Source organism: Neopsephotus bourkii, unplaced genomic scaffold, assembly GCF_033783945.1.
Source record: "Neopsephotus bourkii isolate Nb327-2 ecotype Australia unplaced genomic scaffold, CSIRO-AGI_Nbou_v1 NB_196, whole genome shotgun sequence".
Taxonomy (NCBI): Eukaryota; Metazoa; Chordata; class Aves; order Psittaciformes; family Psittacidae; genus Neopsephotus; species Neopsephotus bourkii.
Window position 1 is genome coordinate 5,322,776 of NW_026900709.1, and position 18,545 is coordinate 5,341,320.

Here is an 18,545-nt window from a genome sequence, read left to right on the forward strand (position 1 = left end):
TGTGAGCTGTCCCTACCCATGGCAGGGGGTTGGAACTGGTTGATCTTGAGGTCCCTTCCAACCCAAACCATTTATGATTTTGGGGAAAAACAAAACTAATCAACCAACCAACCAACCAACCAAAAAAAAAAAATCTCCCATAAGCCTGCAACTATACCATCTGCTTCTATTAGACTTCGCAAGTCTTCAACGTGTTTGTATAAAATAGATCCAAGGAGGACGTGTACATATTGATTCACAGTAGGTATCTGGTTTCCAAATGAATCATCATCTATCCAATGCTACATCTTGATGGCAAGGATAGTGCAATGCCCTTCAATGCCTAATATTAAAGTGAGAGCCTGACCACACAATTTCAGTAAGAATTCAGCTTTTTTTCTTTCTCAGAACAAAAAGCAGTCACTTAGCACATGATCAAATCCTAGTGTAGGTGATTACTTTCTGCCCATTTTCCCTGCAGTTCCAAGGACAGTTTGCACAAGTGTGCGATCGCACAGTACTTCGATTCCACTGCTGTATTTTTAGCAGCACCAAAAAAAAAAAAAAGTAAAATACTGTTTTATAAATGCTTTCAAATCCACTGAGGTGGAAGTTATCTATTATGAGTCTAATTTCGCCTCATAGGGAAGTGAACTTTGTCTGTTTCCGCAGATAAAATAGCCCACAAGTTCAGATTTTAAGCCTCTAAGAGAGCAACTCCAGTCACAATATTAGCATACCAGACTAAGTCACCTCATGCAAATTGATGGTTTATACCAAGGGGCATTACAACACCCAGTTTACAAGGATATGGCATTACTTAAAATTTACTTAAGATATAAATAAATGGGACGCACACAACTTTCCCGCACCTGTACAGCATTATCCTCACTATGCACACGAACCAAGTAAGCGCTTTCGTGTTTATAAACTCTCGCGAGAACACATATTCACACTTTCCCCAACTACTCGCTGGAAACGCGTTTGTTACTATCGATACCTACTGGAGCTGGTGAAAAAGCTTTCGTTTTCTCTCATGCTAGCAGCCGAATAAAACGCCTAGTCTTATAAACGTCTGTATACGCACTGAACTCACGACCACACTACTGCCAGGCCTTTCTCCTCACAGATACTCGGAAGCCATTTTCTGCGACAGCGACACCGAAAAGCGCCGCGCTCATGCGGGACGAAGACGTCTCTCCTGCCAATCTTGTGCTCCGCCGCCATATTGAGACGGCGGGTTTGCCTTCTCTGACTCCTATATGCTGAAGCAGAATATAAATGAAAACCGAAAGCATAGTACCTAACCGCCGGACTCACGATGACATTCTAAGGGTTAGTGAACGTGGCTCGGCAGATGTGTAATGATCGGCGGCTAAAGCCACTTCCCTTACCCCTTGGCGATATCTCTGCCTTAAACAGCACTGCTGTCTACGCTCAGAGGCGGCTCAGGTCTCGCCAGCAGTCGAAGAGGTACGAGCCAAAAACTCTGCCTCTCGATGTGTAGACAAGCAAAACTTAAAACCACGCCTGGTGCTGGGGGAGCCTGTTTGTTCTCGCGGCACCGCCCCCTCCTGCTTCTCCCTGTTCCCAATGCCGGACCTGACCCAGCTGCTGTAGAAGAACCCCGGCGCGTCTGGGTGCGTTATACCTTCCCCTCTTCCTTTCCCGCACACTAACATGCGCTCCCAATGTAGGTGTCCTAACACACTGTAGTTTGGAATCGGGTACTTTTTTCTAGTCCTCTTCCGCACCGGGAGTGGGTTTAGCTGGGTGCGGAGAGACGGAGCCTGACCATTCTCGTGAGGCGACGCTGCTGGTCCGCCCGAGCCACGTTTTGTTGCGGAGTGGGTTTCCTCTCGACTAGTTTTTCCGAGTCTGATAGAAAGTCGCGTAGAACTCTTTTTTTTCCTTTCTTTTTTTTTTTTTCTTCTTTTTTTTTTTTTTTTTTTTTTTTTGTGAAAGCACCCTACGGGAAAACAAATTTTAGTTTGCATGTTGTTTTTCTTTGATGAGGAAGACGGGTGTTAAACTAGAGCGTCTCCAAATAGAAACCAGTGTGGTCACTGCTTGTCTACGCTGAGATCAAAATATTTAAGCCTAATACAGAGAGAATTACTGCAGGATGTCCCTGTTTTCCCTAAGTATCTCGTAAGAAATTTTTCTATAGAGAAATGTGGAAGTTGTGGAGCATGCTCCAAACAATTAACTACTTTGAAAAATGCCAGATGATACAGGCTCAAAATGCAGTCACCTTTGTGTCACTGCAGCACCTCTACTTCTTCAAATAAATCAGAAGATTGGAAGCACAGCTAGCGCGTCCTGTAGCAAAGTAAGCTCCTAGCTACGGGCTTTCACATCAGTTCATCTTGGTAAAATAAAGACGATTTCTAGATCGGACCCACACCCACGAATGTTACATCCTGTTTTTGCTGCTGAAGAACTTTATGTGAAATTCTCAAGGAACAAATGCTGCCAGAAATTACAGGCTCGTTGCAGACCGTATTTAGTGTGGTATTTCCCTGCTTCTCTTGGAAAGACCTTCCCTCGTAATACTTCTCTGTCTTGGATCATTGCATTGGTATTTGTGTATTCCTCAGCATTTGTGTTGCAGTCATGAAAACAGCAAACAGTAATACTGCTTCAGGCTTGTACATGCATACCGATCACCACTTGTTAGTATCAAGCAGGGAGTTAACTGAAGCCTTGTGTGGTTTTGTGCATGAAGCTTTAGTTTGTTATTTCCTGCTCCTTGAAGAGGAAATTCATCCCTGACTTTGGTTGTATTCTGTAAGGCCTGGGAGCAGTGTGAAATAGTAAAAAGGAGTATAATCAACTTTGTTAGCTTCACAGAAGCTAATGAACATAGCGATGTTTTTCTGCGTGTTTTAGTGTGGAACAGAAATGGTTTGTGGTCAGAGGAGGAAATAGGCTTGTTAATATTATCGGGTGTTTACCTTAAAAAGTTTTTTCTTGTGAACATTGTTAACAGTGTAATACCCAGGCTCAAAAGTTAGTGCAGGCTTAAAGTCTAATGCTCGTGAAAAAGGTGTTTTCTTGTACAGTATGTGAAAAATCAGTCAGCTTTAAAATCTTACATGTTGGAGAGTGTCCTACATGTCAGGAAAGTCGGAAAGTTAACTAAACCCAGAAGCTTGTATTTAAGTGCACTTTTGAAATACCTCATCGAGCTGGCTTTTCTCTGACGTCTTTTGTGGGCAGGAGGACAGATTAGTCACCCCAGAGTCAGTGACTTCCTTATCAGAGACCCTAAGGCTATTTCCTAGAAGAGTTCTTCCTCTGTGGAAATTTTGGGTGACAGAAAACTCTCCCTTCACCAGCCATTTTCCTTCAGTGTGCCAGAGATTTTCCTGTTTTCTTTGAATACAGGAGGAATAGAGATTTCGTTGTTGCTGCTCCATGTGTAGGCCTGCCCCCCTTCATAACTCACACGATCTTGCAGTATCCTTTTACAGTGGCGGTTTTATTAGACTTCAGGAATTAAGGATGATTGTGGATTTCATATAAGTCAAGAATGTAAATGAGAATGTGTAGTACTTTAGGTTTCGTTTTTCAACCCTCTTCCTGCTCCATAAGCTTTACATTGAAGTCTTTACTCAATACATGAAACATTGAACTAGAGAGGAAAATCCTGTGTGTTTTCTTGCAGTAAATGACATGCCATGAATACACAGACTATTGGTATATTTTTCTTTACTCTCTGAGCAAAGTCAGGTGGATGTATAGAGTTACTTTTCATTTAAACAGCATTGGAATTAAAAAAATAAAAGGCTCGTAGATGAGTTTCATTCTTTTTGATGTACAGACATAGTATGTGACATTTTTAATTGTCACAGAATGTGTAATGAAAGGCTGAAAATGCTTAAAAATGTTATCCAGGTGCTAGAATCCTTCAGTGTATTAGGCTTTGAAGTCGAATTGTTTTGGGGTTTTTTTGGCTTTCAGAATGGTTTAAACAAAACTGTGCAGTATAGTAACTCAGCTGCTTGGAATGACCAAGATTTGTCTTCATATTGCTCATTTCATTTTTCCCCATGTAGGTAATGGGGATCAGAGAAGGTTAGATAGAATTTCCGTAGTTGATGGCAGGGGAAATTGAGCATAGAACCCTCCTTACTATGTTGTTCACAAGGGTGGGGATTTTCCTAGGTTTGAATTTTGATTTCTGTTTTCAGTATGGTGAACCATGAATGTCACATGAAAAGTAGTCTGTGGCTTATCTATATTTGCAGAGTTAGACATTTTGTGTATATAAGGTGGTTTTTTTTGTGTATCTCTTGAATCTTTTTGAACATGGAGGGGGGTGTGGGGAATCCTTAAAACCCTACTAATTCATTCAGATTGGAATCACTTTAAATGATGCTAATAAGTAAGAAAATCCACACATTCCTGAACTTACTCATAATTAGATTGTTAATATTTCTTTTATTTTGACTGCATTTAAAACAAAGCATGTGAATGATCTGAAGGGGGCCTATAAGAATGCTGGGGAGGGATTCTTCACTAGGGACAGTAGTGGTAGGAGAAGGGGTAATGGTTTCAAACTTAAACAGGGGAAGTTTAGATTAGATATAGGGAAGAAGTTCTTTACTGTGAGGATGCTGAGGTACTGGAATGGGTTGCCCAGGGAAGTTGTGAATGCTCCATCCCTGACAGTGTTCAAGGCTGGGTTGGACAGAGCCTTGTGTGACATGATTTAGTGCAGGGTGTTCCTGTGCATGGCAGGGGGGTTGGAACTTGATGATCTTAAGGTCCTTTCCAACCCTAACTATTCTATGATTCTGTGATGGCAGTGGTTTGCCTACAGTGTGTGGTTGAACTGCCTCTTAGCTCCCAAAACTCTTCCTGAAAAATGCCTTGAGACTTTCAGGGAGAAAAGGTGGTAGTAGAGAGGTGAATGGTTGCTGGGAAGAAGTCAGAGCTTTAGACTTAAATGGCTGTGGAACTTAACTAATTTCCAGAAGCACTTGAAATATCACTCATCAGCAAGCTGATGCTCTTTCACTTCCTATGGAATTTTCAGAGTTGTATTGTTTTACTTTTAAAATAACTTCCTTTTACTTTGTGATTAGTACAACCAAGTATTTTTTGTTCTGCAATGAACAGCTGGGAGAACCCCTAGAGAACAGGAGGCCTGTGTAGACTTGGTATTTTAGTTGTAAGTGAAATGTATCAGCTAGGAGAGTTAACTCTGAACTTGTGCTGCAGATCACTGATTTAGTATATTTTAATTCTCTTCCACAGAACTGCTTATGTAAAAATGAATCAAGTTAAGAATGAACACCAGAGAAGTGCTGTGGTAGAGTGTGCTTCATGTCATGTTGGCTTTCTGTTTAAAAAAACAGTAGGCTGGCAATTTTAAAGGGACAGCAACAAAGTGATGACCAGGTGCCAAGTGCCAGCTGCCCTTATTCACCAGATTGAGCAAGAATTGGATGAAGAAGAAGAAGAGATGATGGTTTTCCTATGTCGAGACCTTGCTCCTGACTTGGCCAATGCTGACCTTAGAGAGCTTTTGATGGCTTTGAATGAGAGGGAGAAATTGTCTTTCCTCGGCTTGACTGAGTTGTTGTATAGAGTTAAGAGGTTTGATTTGCTGAGGAGGATCTTGAAGACTGAGAAGGCAACAGTGGAAGCTGACCTTTCCAGGAATCTCAGACTTGTCCCTGATTACAGGTACTATTATCTATTTCAGATATCAAGGCTACGCTATTTTGTTCAAAATGGGGGGGGGGTGGGTTGGAGTTTGGGGGGTGTATGTGTTTTCTTGTTTCTTTTTTTAAATAGGTCTTGAAAGAAAAGCAGAAAAGGGCATTATATCTAGAGTTACAGTGAAAAGAATATGTCAAGTTTAGTCCCTAAAATAAGGCTTGGTACCTTCTTTCAAGTCACTGCATTAGAAGCATCTATAAGAAATTTGTTTATTTAATAAAACTAGCGATATTTATATGGTTCTAGATCACCAGATAGAAATGATGTGTTAGAGGAACATTGTTAGAGATACTTTTTTTTCTAGTTTGCTTTGGTCACATAGCCTTGTAGTACAGCTTTTCTCAGGGGGCATGTCTCTTATTACATTTTCCTCTCTAGTTTTAAGAGGCTTAAATTAAGAAGCTCCAGTTATTTTCTTTGAGAGGCTTCAGGGAAAATTACATATACTCATAAGGAAGATTTTCCTGTATTAACTTCTTACTGAAATAAAACCCCGTAGCTACTAGCTATAAAAGTTCAAATGTGTTCTCTTGCCTCATTCTTTCACTTCATGCCTATTGAAATATTAAGAAGACTTGTGTTTCCTGGCAGCAGATTTTACACAGTCAGTCTGAGTAACAGCAGGTGCTGATTAGCAAGAGGTAGGGATTTTAAAATTGAATCTTGGAGCAGGGTTGGCATTTTCCTGTTTAATTGGAAATGGTACGTTAAGATTGGAAAATGGGAGATGTTGGGTAGTTGGACAGGGGTGGGGTCTTGCTGAAAGCTAATCCTTCAGGAATGTGTCAACTTTATTCCAGGGTACTAATGGTGGAGATTAATGAGAATCTGGAAAAAGAAGAAGTGGGTTCTCTTATTTTTCTACTCAGAGATTACGCACCTCGTGTGAAAATGGCAAAAGATAAGGTACGTTTTTCTGGTGGTCTTCTCTAGGGCAAGAGAAGACCAGCAGAGGAGAGGTTAAAGTGTAAAGAGAAGTAGATAGACAACAAAGCGGTGCTGAGGCTGTGAGAAGCAGACAGAAGTCAGGAAGTGGAGGAGCAGTGGCTTCTATTTCAATTTTTGGTTTTCAGTTCAAGGAAAGATGCATGAGAAACAGTAAGAGAGAACACTGAAGACTTGCTATAGTGAATATTTTTATCATGAACCTCACATGCAGAAGCCATTAAAGTAGTGTTACTGATCAGTAAGTTTATACATGAAGGATTTCAAACCAATAATCGTATGAAATGTATCTTGAATTACAAGGTCACTTTTTAGGTTCATGCTCTGCTTCACTTAGAAAAGAACAGTTTTATTTCAATTAGATCTTTTTTTGTACATTTGTTTTCTGAATATTTAAGTGCTCTGAGAAAGCAGGGATTCAGTAGAGAGGGTTCAGAAAACTTGACAACAGTGCATAGAAGACTGCATATTTCTGTCTTCTTCCTTTGGGGATTCTTTTCTTTTCCTTTTTCTCTCTTTACCCAAAGAAGAAGAGGTCCTGCAAATTCACCAAAGCTTTTCTTACCTCTTCCTTTGTGGCATGTGAGGTCACATTATAAGTCATCCTTGTAGCAAGGTAACGCAAACTCATTTCCTCAAAATGAAACTTTGTTTTGTTTTGTTTTGTTTTTTTTTGAGAATATCACTCTCTGGCTTCCATTACTCGTATGGTAATACCAAGAATTCTTATACCTTCCAGATAATTTCTTAGTGTTTCAGAAGGTAATGTCACTAGTTCTTGAATATACAACTTGTATGAACTCCACATGTTATTGTCTGACTTGTTTTGTTATTTACTGATAGAGAACAAATTACTGATATGACAGTTTAGGTTTCTCTTCTAGAGTTTTCTAGCTCTTGTGATTGACCTGGAGAAACTAAATTTGGTAGCTCCTGATCAACTGGATCTTATAGAAAATTGTTTTCGAAGCATTCACAGGATAGACCTGATTAAGAAGATTCAGAAGTACAAACATGAAGGTAAGATCCTATTTTCCACTGGTTACTCTTGATAGCAAGGATCAGATGTGTTCTTACTGAAGACAAAATTATGAGCTACAAGTCAGAGTATTTGCATGCTTCATAGATTTAGGTTCCTAAAACAAATTGGTATATCATAGTGTATTTCTCTGTATGTTTCTGTTTTCAGCAGTAATATATTCTGCTCCTTCTCAGCCAGTATATGTCAACGCACTTCAGGCATCTCTCCCTAATCTCAGTCTGATTGATCCTCCTTATCATTCAGGGGTAAGTATACATAGACAGATCTTTCCTAAATATTGCCAGACATTGAAAGGGCAGACATCTCTGCAGAGGCTAAGGAATGAGAGATTGCTAGGAACAAAAATACTACTTACTTTATTTCTCTTATTCCTGTTACTTGCTGAGCTTAGGGCCTGATTTAAATCTTCTGACTAAAATAGGTCCCATTTGAAGAGCTTCTGTGAATTTTTTCCTATTAGTTGGAGATGAAAAAAATTGCATCTTGAGAAGGTTTTTCTGCTACTCTAGGGAGTGAGAAGTTTTGCTTTGACTTTTTTTTGCAGAGCATATTACTCTTTGTACTTCTGGATTTTGCAGGAAAAGTAGCATTTTAACTTACAAAGCTAAGGGAGAACTTCTCAGGTTTATTTTTTTAATTTGGTTTTAATCTTATTTTAAGAAATTTAATCTTGGGATGTGGAAGGTCATCAAATCCTGTTGCATGTAATGTTCTTTATATTTGGGTTAGGTCTGATACTGTGATAGTGTGACCTTACTTAAAAGTATTTAGCCTTGCTGAATGAATTTGATGAGATTATTTCTGTCATGTGTTCAGTAAATATGTATGTATAAAGCTCACATACAAGACACCAGTGATGCAATCTGTCTTTACTAACAAGGTCATATCACCTTTGTTTTCCAGAGTACTTACTAGGAAAGAGTTTGCATTGACTTTCCATATTATCATAATATTGCTATTATTTCCTTTCTAATTCAGTGAAAGTTCCTCCTTGCTGCTCTATAGGAAACAAAATTCATATCTTCAGAGGATGGTTTTTGCTTGTTTTCCTATGTTAGGGAACAAGCTTTTCCTCACTGTTCATGTCAGGCTGGTTTGTTTTTTTTTTCTGAGGAGGAAGGGTTTAGGGTTGCTTTACTTGTTATTTTGTAACTTTAATTAGCTGATACATGTGAATCTAAAATATGCAATGTTTCTATTGAGGAAAAAAACCTTATTGTGTTATATTTTGGAACATTCTTGAACAAGAGAGGAAAAAGATACCTTTTTCTTCATTTTAGATCCAGAATGTGAACAAAGAAAAATCAAAAAATGGACAAAGTCTTATTCTGGGTAAGACCATTATATCTGAGTTTTGATAATCTAAAAAAAGTCAAAAGATGAATTTAATTGTATCAGTAGGACTGTTGTTTGATAGTTGTGGTTTTGTCTAATACAGCTGATAACACCAGCAGTAGAGAGTATTTGGGACTTCTGAAAACTGGTGTCCCAAATACTCAATACCGAAATACTCAGATACTGAAAATTTGCTCTTGTATTTGGTTTTGTTGGGGTTTAAGCCCAACCAGTTAACTCAGAACCATGCAGCTGCTCTCTCACTCCCCCTTCTTTTTCTTCATCCACTCCTGGGGAACTGAAAGAATGTAACTCCCACAGCTTGAGATAAGAACAGTCCAATAACTAAGGTATAACACAAACCCAGTACTGCAACCACCAATAATAATAATGATAAGGGAAATAACAAGGGGAGAGAACACAATTGCTCACCACCTGCCGATCGATACCCAGCCCAACCTGAGCAGCCATCTGGCTTTCTAGGTAACTGCCTGCGGTTTATATACTGGGCATGACGTGCTATGGTATGGAATACCTCTTTGGCTAGTTTGGATCAGGTCTCCTGTTTCTGCTTCCTTCTGTCTTCCCCTTGTCCCTGGCAGAGCTTGAGACTGAGAAAGTCCTTGATTGGAGTAAACATTACTTAGCAACAACTAAAAACATGGGTGTGTTACCAGTGTTGCTGTCAAGCTAAAGTCAAAACCACAGCACTGCACCAGCTACTAAGAAAAAGAAAAATAATTGCTACTGCTGAACCCAGGACAGCTTTGCTGCTTGTGCCAGACCTTAAAATTTCATTTAAATTCTTGTAGGCTTCCACTTTCATAGCTTTTCAGCAGAATAAATAGTTTATTAGTAAAATCATGGAAGAGGTTGACTAGCCAGCTCGAAGGTCATGTAGTGCAGCTGTGCAATTTAAGTCTCAAGTAGGAACTTTCTGAGTCAATTCAGTGGTGAGCTCTCCACCAGGCAAGCCAGGAAGTTGTCCAGTAAATATCAGGTTCTTACCATCTGTGTTGTGTTCTTTATGGAAATGCAAAGTTCGTCTCAAATATGGTGATTTTTAGAAGAGCAGTTGGCTGAATTATCTCGGTGTAGGAGAGATTGTTAGTTTATTCTAGTTATAAGCAATATAGAATGCAATCCAAATAACATTTTAGAAGTGAAATTTTGGGCGTTTTCTTAACTTCAGTAGCATGCGTAGAAACTGAGAAGTCCAGATGAGTGAGAACTAGGTAGGTTTCTCTTCGGCTGGTCTCGCGTCAAAGAAATGTCATTGGTTCCTACATACTGAGATTACTTATGTATGTTTCACCTGCAGCAGAACCAGTCCATGTGTCCATTCAGGAATCAGGACCAGCATCATATGAGGTATGTGCTTGTGCATATGTTTGCATGTAAATGTAATAAAATCCTCACAAGGTATTTACCTTAGTTTTCTTTCTGTTTCATTTTGAGATTTCCTTTTAATTGCCTGCAGACAGAACAATGTGTACACCCATATCTTCCTCAGCCTTAAACAGGTTCTGTGACTTGCTTTTGCAGGATATAGTTTTAATATAAAATATTTGTTGCTACTTCAGAAGCAGGAGTGTGCAAAATGCTCGTACATATGATGTGCACACAGAACTTGTGTATTTATTAGTGGAAGCTAAGTCAAAACTTGCTGGAAGTCAGACCTCTTGCCATCTGCATTAGAAATTGCAGGGCTTCTCTGCATGCAGTAAATTTTGTTCTTTATTCTCTCCCTGCCTATTGCTCTCAATGTGGAAGACAGACATATTCTGGGTATTAATGATAAGAATGAATGACTGCTATTTCCACTACCTCCCCTGTAGGCCAGGAACCAGGGAATTACCTATAGCAATAGTATTGTAATTTTTAAAGGGAAAAGGTATTGTGGTATTGTCATTACAGATTATTTAGAAACAAGGAGGTTGTTCCACTAAATAAGGAAATAAATGTTTTTCTGATAAGCAGTGCTTGCTTGCACACCTGAAGAGCACAAAAGTTCTCTACATTTATTGTGTTGGCAATATGAAGCTTATAGTTCACATCTAAATAGCAGTTACAGTTAAAGAAATTAATTTGGAAGTACTGTAGAAGGGTCATTGCTGTCATAGTCCAGGTCTTTAAAAAGGCTCTCCACCCCATATAGCTGCTTTTTTTAGTCTTCGTTCTAGGATCATTGTGGTAGTAAGATTTCATAACACAAGGGTGCAAAAATTAAGCCTGTACTAGAAATGGGGGGCCTATGTCTCCTCATATTTTTATTGCTGTGTAGATAGGACATACTGCACCTCAGTAGATAGACTTCTGCTAGCTACTCTGTGGAAAAACAACGTGACTGAATAGACCTGAGGTTGTGAAATGTGAGAGAAGAATCAAGTCTGTAAGTTAAGAGTGACATACTGCCGCAGAAAATATCTGGACCCAGTCAGAGATCAATATGATCAGACAAAAGCCATTTATTACAAAGCCTTAACCCCTTACATACTATTTCTTACATGCACTTACAGTGATTTGGCATATTATGATTGGATACATGTCTTGAAGACCCTTAGTGACTAACATATAATTGGTTATGCGCAGGTGTGAGAACTTGACCTCGAAAGCTTGCCAACAGTCCACAGTTCTCGTTAACTTCGTTAATTCCAGCTTCTTCTTATCTTGCTTCTTTAGGCTTCCTTGGGCCTCTCATGGCCTTGATGTATCTTTCAGGATTTATGTACCAATTATCCCTTCCCCTGTGAGAACACCGTTTCCACAACATACTAAGAACTTGTCCTTCACATTCCTCAGGTGTTCGACGATAAGTACAGAATGCAAAGTCAGCCTCTAGGAATATGCCTGATAATAGACTGTATTGGGAACAACACAGGTAAGTCTGTGGAATCTGAAGTTCCTTATTTTCTTAATCTCAGATAATTAAAGCAATTTAGTATAAAGAATACGGTGTACATTTGACAGCCAGGCTAGAGTAATATTGTCCTAGTCAGCTAGTCTGTCGATTCTAGTACGTCTTCTAAAGCAGAGTTGAAAGGCCCAACCTGAAGTTAAAGCAGACTATCCTAATTATTGCAGGCAATGTTTGTTTGGTTTTTGGCACAGAATCTCTGAATGAAAGAACTTGTAAGGAAGATAGACTGAATTTTGGGAGGGAGAAAAAGGATGTTCAGAGACCAACAGAATAGTTAAGATACAGTCATACAGCAGATTATTGGCAGAGATGGTAAAGGCAGCATTTTCAGTTAACAAAACCAGAACTGTGGATTTGAAGTGTAATCATATTGGACGCTACAGATTTTGAATAGCTAAAGGCACATGATTTATTATTAGTAATACACCTATGCTTCTGTCACATCTTGCACAGTTTAACTGAAAATGTCACCACAGCTCTACAGGAATTTTCTTCCTTCCCTCTTGGTTTAGTTAAAAAACCCCAAACCAACCAATGCAAAACGAAACAAAAAATACCCCCCAGAAAAGCCCAACAATTTGCATGTAAAATTCAAGATAGTGCTATGGTTAAAATGTGGGGTTTTCCTGATTACCTTTATATAAACTAAAAAGTATATGTTTGCGTAAGCAAAAAAGACCTACTCTCTAATCATTGTAAAATATGAGGCTGAAGTAAAAATTAAGAGAGTACTTGCTGTCAGTTCTGTAATAAGCTAGGAGATGTTGGGGAAGAAGAGGGTTTGTCAGTGTATCTTTTTCTCATAGCTAATGGTCCAGCAGATAGACCCACTTAAAATTATTGATGTAGTCTTTGAGGAGCTGTGTATAAAAAGCATAGATACAGAAAGTAAAATTTTTATGTTTGATGATCATAAATTATATAAAACAAGACAGTTTGTCATTAGGATAGCAGGAATTTATTCATAATGCCGCAATTAATGAAAACGAGGGACAGGAAGACACCTTAGTCAGTTACATGAAACTGGGAAGCACCCTTGGCATCTGATTTCGGTATGTCCTTCGAAGTGCATCAATCACCTCTGGCCAAAAAGAACAAGGACGCAGTTGCTGAATGCAAAAAATCTAAAACACTTCTTCACTTCTGTTGTCAATGAAGAAAAGGCTGACTTTGGCCAATAGGAAACTACAACAAAGACAGCCTGCCAAAGCCTGAAAAACTTGGGGGGCAGGAGAGCAGCTCTTGAGATCAAACATTCTGCTCTGTCTTGTTGCCTGCTTCTTTACTTTCCTGTTCTTCTCTCTTCTATGGTAGCTTTAGAGAACAAACAGCCCTGTCAATGCAAGAAAGATACACAGCCTTAATCTGAAAGGTAGCACAATAGTCTGCTCCAATACCAAAATAATTACTTGTAATTCTGTTTCTTAAAAGCAAATGCAAAAAAGATTGCTAGGGAAATACAAGTGTGGGGAGTTAAAGAAAACAAGAGGTGTAGAAATAGTGTTCTTTATGAAAAAGCACTCTGTAAAGTTAATTGTCTCTAACAGCATATGAGCTTGTGCTGACCTAATTTATTGAACAAAAATGTTTTACTATGCCAGGTCTGATTTTTATGATTATTTTTTTTAATGAAACAAAGTACAAAAGCAGGTAAGGTATGTACATTGGAGAAAACAGGAACCACTACGTCAGTGTAGTCATGGATACATAAATTTAGACCTATTCTCCCTTAGAAGGCACGGATCTTTTGCACAGACGCTATACTGTGCACACTGCTTTGTCATGGTAACTGCTACTAAATACAAAGATTGCTTAAAATAAAAATTAAAACCCCACTGCATGTGATCTTCATGAGCTCTTACAGTCATCTCAGTACTTGTACAAGAACAGAAAGTGTAAGTGTGACAGAGGAAGTCTGCTGACTGGAGAGGACAAAAATAGATCACGTTTAGTGTCTGGCATGTCATATACACTAGCAAATCATGGTTCTGCTGCTCTTGTGCCAAAACCACCCAAAGCAAGGCTTAATGTGCTTCAGTCTCCATGCATTTTCTGCAGTGGATCAGACGTTTAATGTCACCAGTGCATCATCAGCATTTTAACATGATAGAAAGCAAGACTTTCACTTAAATAAATTCCTGTGCTAGTGAAATTCAGGAGAGACAAGACATACACCATTGCTTAAAGGAGCTTGTTAGAAAGGCATTCACTACTGTGTAGAGTTGTGCAACACTACTTCTGAAGTCTGAAAATAGAGAAGTGGGCAGGGAGAACATAAAGAACTCTATCTATGGTATTCATTAGAGTCTGTAGCTATCCCAAGATTTAGTCTGAGAAAGTTGAACCAATAATAGATCCTGCATGTTCAAGGATTCCAGCAGTTGAAAATGTTCAGTGTAAATTCAGTGTTCAGTACATGCTGATAAAATTCAAACTGCAGTGCCCATTCTGTTTTGTAAATAGCTGCTTTTGACTTTTCCATGTGGAAGCCAGTTTTTACCCTTACTTTGTAAACAGTCAAGGGGAGGAAACTATAAATTTTGTATGTAGAGTGGAAATGCTCCAAAGTCAGTTTAAGTTTGTTGGGAGATGGTTACTGTTGAAGAAACAGATGCTTTCTGATCTGAAGCTGCAGCATGTAGCTTTTATCTTGCCTTAAAGTAAAATTGCTGTATCCAAAGTTTACCATGGATAATTTCTGATTCATTGTTAAATAAAGGTATCAGCTTTAAGATTATTTGGTTTAATTTTTTTTTATTGTGACACTTAAGAGTGTGGCAGGAAAAGCGCTCTCGTTGCTGTAACTTTTTTGCGTATGTACTACTGCCCTCTGAAGGATGAAGTGCGTCATCGAGTATATAACTGTTCAACAGTATTAATACTGAATCTTCCACCTGAATTTTGAAGAGGATTTTTAATTGCCTAAAATAGAGGGGATTTTCCTTTCTAATTCCAAATAAAAAATACCCAGATTTTTTTAATTATTTAACAAAATTTAAACAAACCAGCAGAACTGTAATGAAACTCTAGTTCCAGTTTAGCACCTTGCTATAGTATAGTTTGTATTTTGCTGAGGAAAGTTACAAGTTGTGTTCCTTGTTTTCACTATGGGCATGTGTGACGGTACAACTTCCGCTTTGCTGCCAGTTACCTCTGAAATAGCCTCTGATAATTCGGGATTGTTAAACTTTTGAAGTCCAGGAACAGCCCAGCTTCCTGTGGCTGTAAGGCATTTTACATAAACTTGATGTTTCCTGTAATATCAGAAACTTTGCATGCTTTATTCTGAATGTAACAATGCTACAGGTATCCTAGTAGTGTCCTGTGGTTCTCTGAACGCTTAAAAAATGCCAATGATTTTAGCCATAATGTATCTGGCTTCACTCCCATATTAATAAACATCCAAAGTAGTTATTCAGAGCATAGCACATTTTCCTGCAGCACAAATACAGTTAAATCTTGATTTTGGCTATCTACAGTTTAATTTCTCATACATTTGAAGGGGTTCATTGTTCAGCTTTTTCTTTTTTTTTTTTTTGTCCCTGAAAATGTCCTTCCTTCGCAGTTCAGACTCCAGTGTCCATTCTCCACCTGGAACTCGTCACTTAAAGTTCATTTTATATAATAGGAAGTATAACTGACTGCAGCATGTTCCCTTTTGACTGATGAAAGGGAGCCTGTGCAGTTCTGTAGATCTGTAACCACTCAGAGTAATTTTGATAAGTTAAAAGGTGAAACACACTTCCCATGTTACCCAGATCGCTCCTTATCATTTCTAGAATGTTGTGTGTGAAGCATTTTCTAATATTTTCTCTTGGCTGATATTTCAAGTGCTAGGAACTTGGGATACTGGCTCTAAGTTAAAGCATGCAAGTGCCTGTGGAATTTGGAACAGATCACATGCCAAATAATAGAGTCTTTGCTGTCACAAAGTACATAAACATATTAAAGACAGCATGCATATAGCACTATAAGTATGTAACGTAATCAACATCAAGTACTCTTGATTTCTTTAATTATTTTTTGGAAATAAATTATTTGCAGTAGTGAAATACTGTAAATACTGTAATTCAAGATACTTGAGGTTGAGTCTTGATGTGCAGTGATGTAATTACATCTAGCTTTTTTTCAGATATGCTGGAAAAGACCTTCAGATGCTTAGGCTATGATGTTCATTGTCACAAATACTTAAATATGAAGAACATGAATCAAACACTGATTGAAGTTGCAAGGTTGCAGAAGCATAGAAACTGTGACAGCTTCATTTGCGTATTGGTCAGCCGTGGGAATTCTAAGAGCATCTTCTGTACGGACCATACTTTTTCTGGATTCCCTTTGGAACAAGTAAAGGTATACTTCAGAGCAGACTCATGTCCAGAACTTGTAGGAAAACCGAAGCTTTTTTTTATTCAGAACTACATTGTGCCAGACAATGAGCAAGAATGTACTAGTTTGTTGGAAGTAGATGGGAATAATGAGAACTTCTTAGCTAATGCAGAAACCCCATGGAAAGTCACTATTCCCCAAGTAGCAGACATCTTTTGGAGTCACTGCAAGGTGAATGTGTCTACACTAGAAAAATCTTCAAATTCATCCTCCTATTATCTGCGTTGCCTGGCTGACCTACTCTGCAGTCCTCATAAAAGGTAAATAAAAGAGTTAAAAAACAACCCTTTTCCTATGACAGCCTGCTGCCCTACAGAAAGAGAAACCTGAAGTTTCATTCTGTCTGATCCTGAAAAGTGTCATTTGTTATGCTGTGTTGTAAGTTAAAAGACAGGTATACCTGATCCTGGAACGATGACACAGGAAGGTTTTTCAAGATATTTATGGCGTTAACACTTAATACCTTTTTACAAACCCTGAAACCTTCTAATGAAATCACAGCTCATCATATTAGCATAACCAATATCACAACAGTGATTTGGGTTGTAACAGATTGTCTCCAAAATGCATATTCAGCCTTGGGTTTTAGAGGTGTAACCTCTGCAATAAAGACTGACATTTGAAACTTTCTCCTTGCTGAGTCTAAAGTTGTGTTCTCACTTGTGGATTCTTAAATGATGTCTTACTTCATTCTCTAATAGAAAGCTTTTACTTTTGTTGCTGCAGGAAGCTCTCTATATTGGATATCCATACGGAACTGAACAGAAGAGTCTATGAATGGAATAAGACTGCTGATCCAAGCCAACAATATTCACTTCTGCTCCAGCACACACTGAGGAAGAAACTTTTTCTTTCTGCCACTTAACTGCTGTTGGAAGGTTGAGGTGGCTAATGAGAAACATTTATGATCCAGACAGTCCTCACACATGCTGTTACTTTATGCATTGTTACTGCATGTATATCTAAAGTGCCTGTTGCTTCCAACCCCAGAGATTCAGAAGCATTTCAGTGTGTTAAGGCACTGGATTTATATTCTAATACAGAAGGTTCTTAAAGCTTGGAGGAGGATGCTGGCTATCATTTAGCACTGCCACAGATTTTTCAACATGTACAAGTAAACAGGTTGGAAAGAGCTCTGTAGAGCTGTTGGTTTCCCAGAGTTTTGCGTATTATTTCACTGGTTCTTTTTTAGCATAGCTATTAGCAGTGCACTGATCTAGGTTCTTCTGTTGATGCTTAAAACAAATACAAGCCAGTGCAGGCTGCTGGAAAAGCACTGGGTACTCTCCCCAGCACCTAATAATGGAAAACACGTTGGGAAAGAATCCCTACCCAGCAATGCCAGTTCTTCATTACCAAGTTCTGGCTTGCATGCCTCCACAGACTAGCATAACAGAAGGAGAAGAGAGATGGTCTTTTAACTAATTTGTATTGCGTCTCCTTGCTGCATTAAAGGTGATTCACTCAGGACTACTGTCAGTACTATCCACAGCACACAAGGGTTCTGTTCTACGTTAATAAATGAGACGGTCTGCCATGTTGTGGGCCAACTATGTTTTTTGCTGATGCAGAACTGAGTTTACATGTGGCAGGGCTTTACAGTAATCTACCACACAGTTAAAAACTGTGGGATTTTGGCAAGAATTGTGGAAACTGAAACATGATTCACACTTGTTGACCAGGTATAGTTGTAAAAATCCACTTTACCATATTTGAACCTGTGTTGTGTGCAGCCACTTGCTCTTCTAAGTGAATTAAACACCACACCCTCACTGCTTTTGCTCATGAAAAAGGGTATGTCTTTATTCATTGATTCTTTCTTTTATTTTCTTTTTCCTCCAAGTTGCTCTTGTTCTTCTGAAAAAGGCATGAGTGAAAACTATCAATACAGAATTTTTTCTCCAGTGGAGCAGATGCCTGACACAAGTTAGTTAACGTGCTTCTTATATAACAGTATAACCTCAATGAGCTGTATTAAAACTTAATTTCACCGAATTCATGGCTTTCTCTTTCCTCCTAGACCATTTGCCAACTTCTAATACTTCTAATGCAGTGTTTTTTCCAGGAAAAAAATAAAAGGCCTTAGCATGCCTTGCTTGGTTTCTTGTGTAGTCACACCCTACCTCCTTCTGGCATGTGTTTCATGCAAGCAGAAAGGGGGTTTTGCTAATGCAGGATATACTAGTTCCTTGAGCAAATATACCG

General features: G+C 38.7%; 1 protein-coding gene across 2 annotated transcripts; it reads left to right on the forward strand.

Annotated features, from left to right (window-relative positions):
* Nucleotides 1–1,530: 1,530 nt before the first annotated feature.
* Nucleotides 1,531–18,335, forward strand: CFLAR (CASP8 and FADD like apoptosis regulator). Of its 2 annotated transcripts, none has more exons than XM_061377656.1 (10): nucleotides 1,531–1,619; nucleotides 5,245–5,676; nucleotides 6,513–6,618; nucleotides 7,542–7,677; nucleotides 7,847–7,944; nucleotides 8,980–9,031; nucleotides 10,356–10,405; nucleotides 11,837–11,915; nucleotides 16,087–16,600; nucleotides 17,067–18,335. In XM_061377656.1, exons 2-10 carry the CDS (start codon nucleotides 5,381–5,383, stop codon nucleotides 17,203–17,205), a joined length of 1,470 nt encoding a protein of 489 aa, XP_061233640.1. In that variant the 5' UTR covers nucleotides 1,531–1,619; nucleotides 5,245–5,380; the 3' UTR covers nucleotides 17,206–18,335. The 2 variants fall into 2 exon arrangements, with proteins under 2 accessions (XP_061233640.1, XP_061233632.1); XM_061377648.1 differs by having other exon boundaries at nucleotides 1,542–1,623.
* Nucleotides 18,336–18,545: the final 210 nt, after the last annotated feature.